General features: G+C 53.5%; 1 protein-coding gene across 1 annotated transcript; it reads left to right on the forward strand.

Annotated features, from left to right (window-relative positions):
- The first annotated feature begins 104 nt into the window (after positions 1-104).
- On the forward strand, positions 105-8640 carry efs (embryonal Fyn-associated substrate). The gene is made up of 8 exons (XM_037478116.2): positions 105-308; positions 809-1011; positions 1825-3111; positions 3245-3367; positions 4229-5161; positions 5341-5412; positions 6124-6381; positions 6579-8640. The coding sequence occupies exons 2-8, from the start codon at positions 1000-1002 to the stop codon at positions 6762-6764; spliced, it is 2871 nt and encodes a 956-aa protein (XP_037334013.2). The 5' UTR covers positions 105-308; positions 809-999; the 3' UTR covers positions 6765-8640.
- Positions 8641-8666: the final 26 nt, after the last annotated feature.

The following is an 8666-nucleotide window of genomic DNA, read 5'->3' on the forward strand; positions in this document are numbered from 1 at the left end:
CCACTAAACGCATCTCGTAACAACGAACCAATCATAAACGCGGTGTGTTCCCAGCGGCGGAGAGTGGCGCGATCTCACATGCGCTGGGATCGGTCTAAACGCTTGAAGCCCAAGCGAGCGCCACGCTTATAGATCTGATAACTGCGCGCGGCGCCGTGGGGGCGGAGATAACGTTGTTGTCATCGCCGAAGATGATTGAACGCCGATGGCCTCAGATTTTCACGCCTGAGAAGAAGTGATTAGAACGTACACTGGACTGTACGCCGATGCGAAGTTTACCGGAGATAATATTTGAAAGAAATATAAAGGTAACCCGGATTATTTTTTGTTACGGTGGCGGCTTTGGTCACTCCCGTTTACTGCAGAGCGGAGCGCGAGGCGTTTCACCCGGCGGTGCCATTGTTGCTTTGGGGCTGAACTTTCGCGTTAGCAGCGAAAGGCGATGGAGATAACCACCTTTTTTAACGTATAGCTAGCTACCTAGCGTACAGCTAGCTACACAGCTAGCAGCTAGGCCGCGACAGATCACAGCTGGCCTCATTGAAGCTAACATTCGCACATACCGAAGCGTTTACACCTTGATAGATGTGTATAATAGAAAAAAAAATATTTTTGATCGTGCACGCTATTTTTAATGTTGTTGCTAAGCTAACGTTAGCTCGCAGTTAACGTAAGGTTTACGCCACTGGGCGTGGAGAAGCGGGGGGGGGGGAGGACAGGTGTTACCGCTTTCCGCCTTACCTTTTTTTTTTCGTTTCACACGTGCTCACTTAACTGAACTTGTGTTTTGCATGGACGTGTCGCGAAGGAATGGGGGTCCGCGTGAAGCCCGCACCGTGAGATGTGTCCTCCTCCCCCGACCCTGCCGTGCTTCTGCACCGAGACCCTCTGGCGACCAGCTCGTCCGTGAGAACCGGCGCCGACCTAGATGGACGACCCCGACCGACCGGGGACCCTGGAGTGATCTTCTCTGAGACGTTACTGTTCACTAAAGCAACGATGTCGGTCTCCGTGAGTATGAATCTACTATGAAGCTTTTGATGGTCTCCTAATAGTGTGAAACTGTTTTTTTTTTTAACACTATATAGTTTATAATTTGCTGGCCGTTTTTCTTCATTATTGTGCTTTATTATCTCACCTTATCTATAATAGTGAATCAGCATACCTCATTGCCTCCATTACTATTGTAAGGGGGGGGGGGGGGGTCCCACATGGCTCGATGGAGCCCAGTTGTCCCCAGGGGGTTGGTTTAGAAAATGAAAGGGGGCCTGACTCTGTGGCTTTTAGGATGGGCAATTAAATCCTAAACAGCGAGGGACAGATGTGCCTCTTTATCCCCTCCCCCCCCCTCCCCCATCTCGCTCATTACCATTAAGCCCCTGTGTCCATTCCAACATTGATCCTCCCCGACTGTGCCCCTCTTTCGCTCAGCCTCGTAATTATTTACACAGCTGTGAATTTTGAGTCTGTCATGATGCCCAGCTTCTACCGTATTATTATTATTATTAAGATCTTTTTTTGTTCGTTCGCTCCACCGCTTCCTGCCTCTGCCGCGGAAAGTTCTTAACGAGATCTTCCCGGTTCTCTCCCATTGCCTCCCCCGTTCAATAGCCCCTAACAATCGTCCTTTTGATACTCCTGACTTGGCAGTGCCACGTCAATGTCCTTGTTTGTCTGCGGCGAACAGCTGTGAGACGCTTGCTTGTTTGAATTCACGCTGTTGATTAAAACCCACTTCTATTGGCCGTTTGCGAGGTTTTGGCTGTATTGAATGGCAGGCCCTGTTTTTACGACCTCCTCTTTTGTCCCCGTCCTCCCTCTCAGACGGTATTGGCGAAGGCGCTGTTCGACAACGCAGCCGAGAGCCCCGAGGAGCTGGCCTTCCGTAAGGGGGACATACTGATGGTTCTGGAGCAGGAGCAGGGCGGCGGGCCGGGCTGGTGGCTCTGCTCCCTGCACGGCAGGCAGGGCATCGCCCCGGCCAACCGCCTCAAACTCCTCCAGACGGCGCCGCCCCCGGGCTCCGACCCGCGCCGCGGCTCCGCCGAGGACCCTGTGTACCTGTCGCCCGTCCCGCCGATGAGCCGGGCCGAGGACGTGGACGGGGTGTACCGGTCGCCGCCGGGCGTCGGCGAGCCACGGGGCGCCGCGCCGAGGCCCGGGGAGCTCCGCAGAGCCGAGGGCGGGCGCCCGCGCTCCCACTCCAGCTCGGGCCTCCGGCCGAGACCCGACTGGGACTTGGGGGTCGGGGGGCGTCCGCGCTCACCCTCCCTGAGAGGTCGAGGCGCAGAAGCGACGGGAACGCTGTACCACGCCCCGGGGAGTCCCCTGCCTTCGGGGGCTCCGCATGCCAGACCGACCGGGGCTCTGGCCGCCCCGGAGTCTGTGTACCTCGCCCCCACCGGGGTCCCGAGGGCTGCCGATGAACCGGAGGACACAACCTATCTAGTCCCTAGAAAAACGCTAACGGCCGCAGCATCGGACGACTGTTACCTGGTGCCCAAAGGCACGCCTCTCGCCGGCGACGATGTTTACCAATCCCCCACTGGAGGGGTGTGCCCCAGCGGTCCCAGTGGAACCCCTGGCACCCCCCAGCTGAAAGGGAGCCAGGACACGCCTGCGATGTATCAGACGCCCACCCCGGTGGGAGCAAGCCTCCACAGGACTTCAGCCACAGTTCTGGCCCACCAGCACCCATCGCCGTTATCCCAGGTCCAAGCATCTCCCAGAGCTCTGCTCAAGGGAGGTCCGCCGAGCCCCGCTGTGGCACGGGGCAAACCCGGCATGGCCGCTCACCGGGGGTCTCCTTTGCTGGGCCGAGCCGGGAAGGTCAGGGTCCCTGGCTCGCCAAATTTTGCCCGCAAACCACCTCCGCCCGCACCCCCGGTGAGGGGAGTCACCAAGAAAGAGGCTGCGCAGTCGGCGGATTCCAGCTGTTGCCCCAGACCCAACGCTCAGGTCACTTCTGCGAGCCCTCAGCAAGCGGAGGACAAACCGACGGGGGGTCCCGAGAGCAAGGGCGACGGGACGAATGGCGTCCTGGAGAGAAGCAACAACGCGCTGAACAAAAGGCGAGACGCGCCGGAGTACTCGGATCACGCGGATGACCAGGTTAGCGAGCACTGAGGATCTTTTTTTTTTTTATACATTGATCCAAAAATGAGGTTGTGGGTGGAGCCACTTCGCACGTTTTCCGTCGCAAATCGACCATAACCTGCCCTCACGGTTTGTTTTGTGTTGGCAGGTGTACGACACTCCTCCCAGTGGCAGGTGGCAGCGCCCCGTCCCGTCGTCCCATGGCGAGGATGACGACGGCATCTACGACACTCCTCGCTGTGTCCCACCTCAAGCTGATTCTGAGACGGAGGTAAAGACACGGATCGACCCGTCGGGTCTACGCCTCCTTTCTAAATCTGAACTGCTTTTCAGATTTATTTAACCCCCCCCCCCCTCCTGACTTTCGTGACTTGTATCATTGACTGTCTGTTAACATGTATAATTTGGGTTTTGCAGTCTGTGCAGGCATTTGAATCAATGACGTATTCCAGAGGTTTTTTTCTGTTAATGCCTATAATTAAGCTTTTTCCCTTCGTTTTCCGACATTCAAATGACTTTGTGAATATTAGAGTTGACTGAGGAACCTTTAGGGACCTGGTGTTTTGAATTCATGTCCGTTACAGCAGCAGATGACTCTCCCATACCCTGATACCCTTCCTCCCCGCATTCCGCCATCGGCCTGTGTCCCTGCCCCCCTCCATGGCGAGGCCACACCTGTCTCTCTGCTGGGAGAGCCAGTCTAACCAGTCCCAAGCGCTGCTGCTATTTTCTCCCTGTCACACCCATCTGTTGGAGGCCACACCAAAGCCCGTCCACCAGCACCCTGCCCCCAGCGGTCTCCCTTTTTAACGTTACTTAAATACGTCTGCCAGCTGTTGGATTATTTTTTTTTCTCTTCCCCCCCCCCCCCCCCGTTGCCTGCAATTACCGGACGTTGACTCCCTGCTTTTAGACTTGGCTCTGCTCGCAGACTAACGTTTGGACTTCGTGGTGACTTTGTGATGCTATCCCTTTTTGCCCTTTTACCAGATCGGTCCACGCGCTAGCCGGGTTTAAAGGAAGTCTAAAGTCTCTGTCTCATAGAAATGTCCCTTTTAAAAAAAATCCTCACAACCATAAAGAGAACGACGCGCATGATTCCGAAAACATTCCCTCTTGTCTTCCCCTGCAGGTCTATGACGTCCCCACCATCATTCTCAACCCAGACGTCCAGCCGGAGGAGGTCGAAGAAGACGTGTACAGCGTTCCTACGCTCCCGGGGGTGCCTCTGGGCCCGGGCGAGCCCGCCGCCAGCCTCCCGGGCGAGGACGGCGGGCATCTCTTTCGCGTCCCCGGGTCCGAGAAGCGAGTCGGCGGCGGCGGCGGCGGTCCCAAGCGGGACTCGTCCGAGCCCGACCGCGGCATCTACGACATGCCCGCGATCTCCGCCGAGGTCCTCCCGCACTCCGCCTCGTCGTCGTCGTCCTCCACCTCCACCCGCCGCCTCTCCGTCTCCAGCAACGGCTCGGGCGACGTGCAGTGGAGGGCCACGCTCTCCGGCCTCGTCCACTCGGTGCTGGGCGCCGCCTCCGGCTCGGCCGCCCTGCCGTCGCGGGAGCTGGCCGCCTCGCTGGCGGAGATCCTGTCCACCTGGAAGGCGTGCCACGCCGACGACCCGCCGCCGCCCCTGCAGCAGGCGTGGGCCCGCCTCTCGGACCTCCTGCCGGCGCTGGCCGCCGTTGGCGCCGCGCCGCCGTCCGAGGGGCTGCTGACGCTGGTGCAGCGCTCCCTGGAGGAGAGTGCCCTCCTCCTGCAGGCGCAGGGCCGACCGCGCTTGCCTTCCCAAGACTCGCTGTCCCGCAGGCCGCTGCCCGCGCTCCCGCTGCCCGACGGGAAGCCCGCCGGCGGCGGCGGCATGGGCTCCCGCAAAGGCAGCTGGATCCAGGAGCGGCCCCTGCCGCCAACGCCTCAGCCCGCCTTCCCCCTGCCCCCCACTCTGTCGCCGGTGACGCTGACCATAGGCGGCGGCGAGGACGACCCCAGCAACGAGTACGCGGGCATCGGCCTGACGCCCATCCCGCCCCCTGCGCCCACTGGGGACAGCGTAGGATACGTCAAACTGCAGGTTGGCCTCCACCATGAAATCATTTAAATACTTTTTCAGGCCACTAAGTATTGTTATTCATCTTTCAATAATGTATTTAGATTGCTGCTAACTGACACCATACGTGTCTTGAGTGCACATGAGGATCAATGGTAACCACACTGTGTGTGTGACGGTTTTCCCTCTCTCTCCCACACCAGGGAAAACCTGAGCCACTTCCAGATATTCTTTGTGAGAACGGACACATGCAGACGATCAATGCAGATCCAACGGTACGTCTCTTCTTCTCCTTCCTGTTTGCCTCCACAAGCGGAATCCTTCACTTCTGCAAATCCAAAAGTTGATTGTTGAACAGAAACGCACAGCAAGTCGACACAAATGAGTCATTGATTCGCTGTGTTGTTCGCCGTGTTTACTAATGAACACACTGACCTATTAATCCAGCTCTTTGGTCACAACCCATCTTTAGTCCACACACACACACAATGTTTACCCAACACCACCTGCCTGAACATCACATTAACCCCTTTCTCAAGAATCTGTGCAGCCATCCGTCATTCTTAAGAGACTCTTCTGATGATGCTAGTCTTTGTCCTTGGGATAATCCAACATCAAAGTTGCAACAGCCTGAGACCTGCAACAGCACACATAAGCCGAGAAACAACCACGTCTTGTCTTCTGTCCTCTCTTGGGTCGGTTCTGGCTCCCGCTTCTTGAGGCTGAGGTCACGTTTTTCCTCCATCGCTCAGCCTGCACGTCTTTCTGCTCCTTTCTGGGTTCCTTGGTTACGCCACAGGCGACCAACAAGTGGCCATTTGTCAATCGTAACAGTCTTGCCTCACAGAGACGCAGGCTGCAGGACAATAAGTGACAGAAAAGCTAGTTTGAGTGTTTCTCACTTTTCTCTAAAGATGATGATAATAATGCATTATATCGTGGCATGTTGTGCAGCACAAACACTAACCCCATCCTCCCTCGCACAGCTGACCCCGTCCCCTCCTCTCCCCCTGTCCCTCTCCCTGGAGGACTCGGAGCTGCTGTCCTTTTACTCGTCCCAGAGCCTCGCTCACCTCTCCTGCCTGGCGGACGCCATCGACGTGCTCTTCAGCAGCGTGCAGGGCAACCAGCCGCCGCGCGTCTTCGTCGCCCGGGGGAAGAGCCTCATCGTGACGGCGCACAAGCTGGTGTTCATCGGGGACACGCTCTCCCGCCTCCTCACCTCCGCCGACCTCCGGGCCAAGGTACGGTGGGAGGGGGGGGTGGGGGGGGGGAGGAGGCAGTTTGACGTGACTAGTTGGGATTTTGACGCGTAACTACTCAAACTATGCATGATCTAGTCTTAATGGAGGGACAAAAAAAGACAATTTTAATGTGTCATAGTTGTGGAATAACTATTGTGTTTTTTTGTTGTTGTTTTTTTTTTTTTTTTTTAATGTAGATCACAACCTCAGGGGGACGACTCTGTCAGGCCTTGAAGTCCGTGGTCGTGGCGACAAAGGGCGCCGCACAAAACTACCCGTCGCTGTCCGCCACCCAGGAGATGGTGGACCGCGTGGCGGAGCTCTCCCAGCAGGCCGCCGGCTTCTCCACGCTGCTGCAGCGCCTGGCCGAAATATCGTCGTGATGTTCAGCACCCTCCGCTCGAAAAACGTTGTTTACACTACACGCGTATATGTTTTCTCCTTTTTTAATTTTTTTTTTTTTAAATGCCTTATTCGTTGAACGGGAATCGGAGTGAGATGGGTTGTGAGCGTTGGTTCCTTTCTTCCTCCGTGTGTGTGTGTGTGTGTGTGTGTGTGTTGGCTTGCCTTTTGTTTATACACTGACCGCCGTGCTTTGATGCCAGGCATACCTTATTTTTTTCCCCCCTCCCCTGAGTGTTAACTTATTGAATATATGAAGCCGTGGCTTTGAGTGTCTGTGCGATCTGTTCATCATTGGAGCTTTGCTTTATTGTGTTTGCCATATTTTCTTTCTTTCCTGCCTCTCTCTATTTATTCAGCCATCCCCCCCCCCCCCCCCCCCTCTGTTCCGCAAATAGCCCAGAAGGAAGCCCAACATCCTGGTTCTGGCCTACTTTCTACTGTTAACCTGAATGGCCCTTTTGTGACTATCATTTTTCCAGCTGCTGAAGCAGCATATTGAGTGTTTTGGGCTTATAATGGAAGAGCAGGAAGTTCGCCTGACTTGCATTCATGAATCAAAGTATGTGCCGTACCATTTTACACTAGAACAGCTCCGAAACCGCTCAGAACATTTTCAGTGTAAACAGCCTCTCTGGCAGAGATGGGGTTGGTTTTGGTAGTTGGGTGACAAATGGCCTCGTCGCGTACCTTTTCCCACACTCACGTGGGAACCTGGCAGTGGATGATAAACCCGTTCCAAGCTCACCTGTCTCCGCACGTCTTGTTATGATTCGCATGCATACTTGGACGTTTTTTTTTTTTCTCCGTTGTTTCCCACAAACTACTCGACTCCTGTCAGCAGTGCTGACTCACTCCTGCGTTTATTGTTTCGGGTAGAAACTAAGGCTGCGAGTGGATGCATATATAATCATGAATAATGCAAGGCGTTGCAGGGGAACATGGTTTAGAATTGCAATTTATTTTACATATTAGCTGGTTGAAATTGTGACATGAAGCACGGCATCATTTTTGATAGAAAAGACATTTTACATCTTAAATCTAACAAAGTATCAGTTTCCTTTCCTCAGACAATACTACTACTACTACTACTACTACTACTACAACAGTCTGAGGTCGACATGTTTCCTTTCATACCACCTATCAGATTTGATATGTTGGTTTGATCTTTGTTTAACCTCAATAAAACCCTCAACACTACAAAGGGCCTATACAAAGTTAGGTTATAGTGCTTTGCGCTCGCTGTTATGGCTGGTCACCTTGTTTTACCTTGCATACTCCTTTTTCCCAGGTCAAAGTATCAGAGCGTTGCATAATCATTTTCTCACTGTGTAACTCATTCAGTTCAAGAGTTCTGCCTGCTTTTGCATCTCCTTGCTGCAGTGGCACCGTGTGGATGTTTGCGGTATTATTTAATGACTTCAAACTTGATTTTTTTTTTAAAAAATACAAGCTCCACACTATTATGAATGATGAGAACGTGATCGGCAACTTACCTTCAGCAGTATATTTATTACTGTTTATGTTCTTTCCCATTTGCATGGCTTTAATTTTTTTTAATTTGATATATGCACATACTTCGCCCGTGGGGCAATATTTCTGGGTAATTTAAAAACGAAAATCTTTTTTTCTGAATAATATGCTACGCTGCAGTTCAAATATGCAGCTGTTTTTTCTTTTGTACAAGGAAGTTTTCTACAATATGAACCCGTATGAGTCTCTGTATTTGCTGAGGGGCATCAAACTGAATCTTTGACTTTCCTCCAACAGTACTACACCTTAAGTATAACACTACATTTGATGTCTGTCTTGTATTCCTATTCAGAATGCACAAATACATCTTTTGTAATTAAACAAATGTGTTTGGACTGTTTTATTAATGT

Source organism: Pungitius pungitius, chromosome 1, assembly GCF_949316345.1.
Source record: "Pungitius pungitius chromosome 1, fPunPun2.1, whole genome shotgun sequence".
Classification (NCBI taxonomy): Eukaryota; Metazoa; Chordata; class Actinopteri; order Perciformes; family Gasterosteidae; genus Pungitius; species Pungitius pungitius.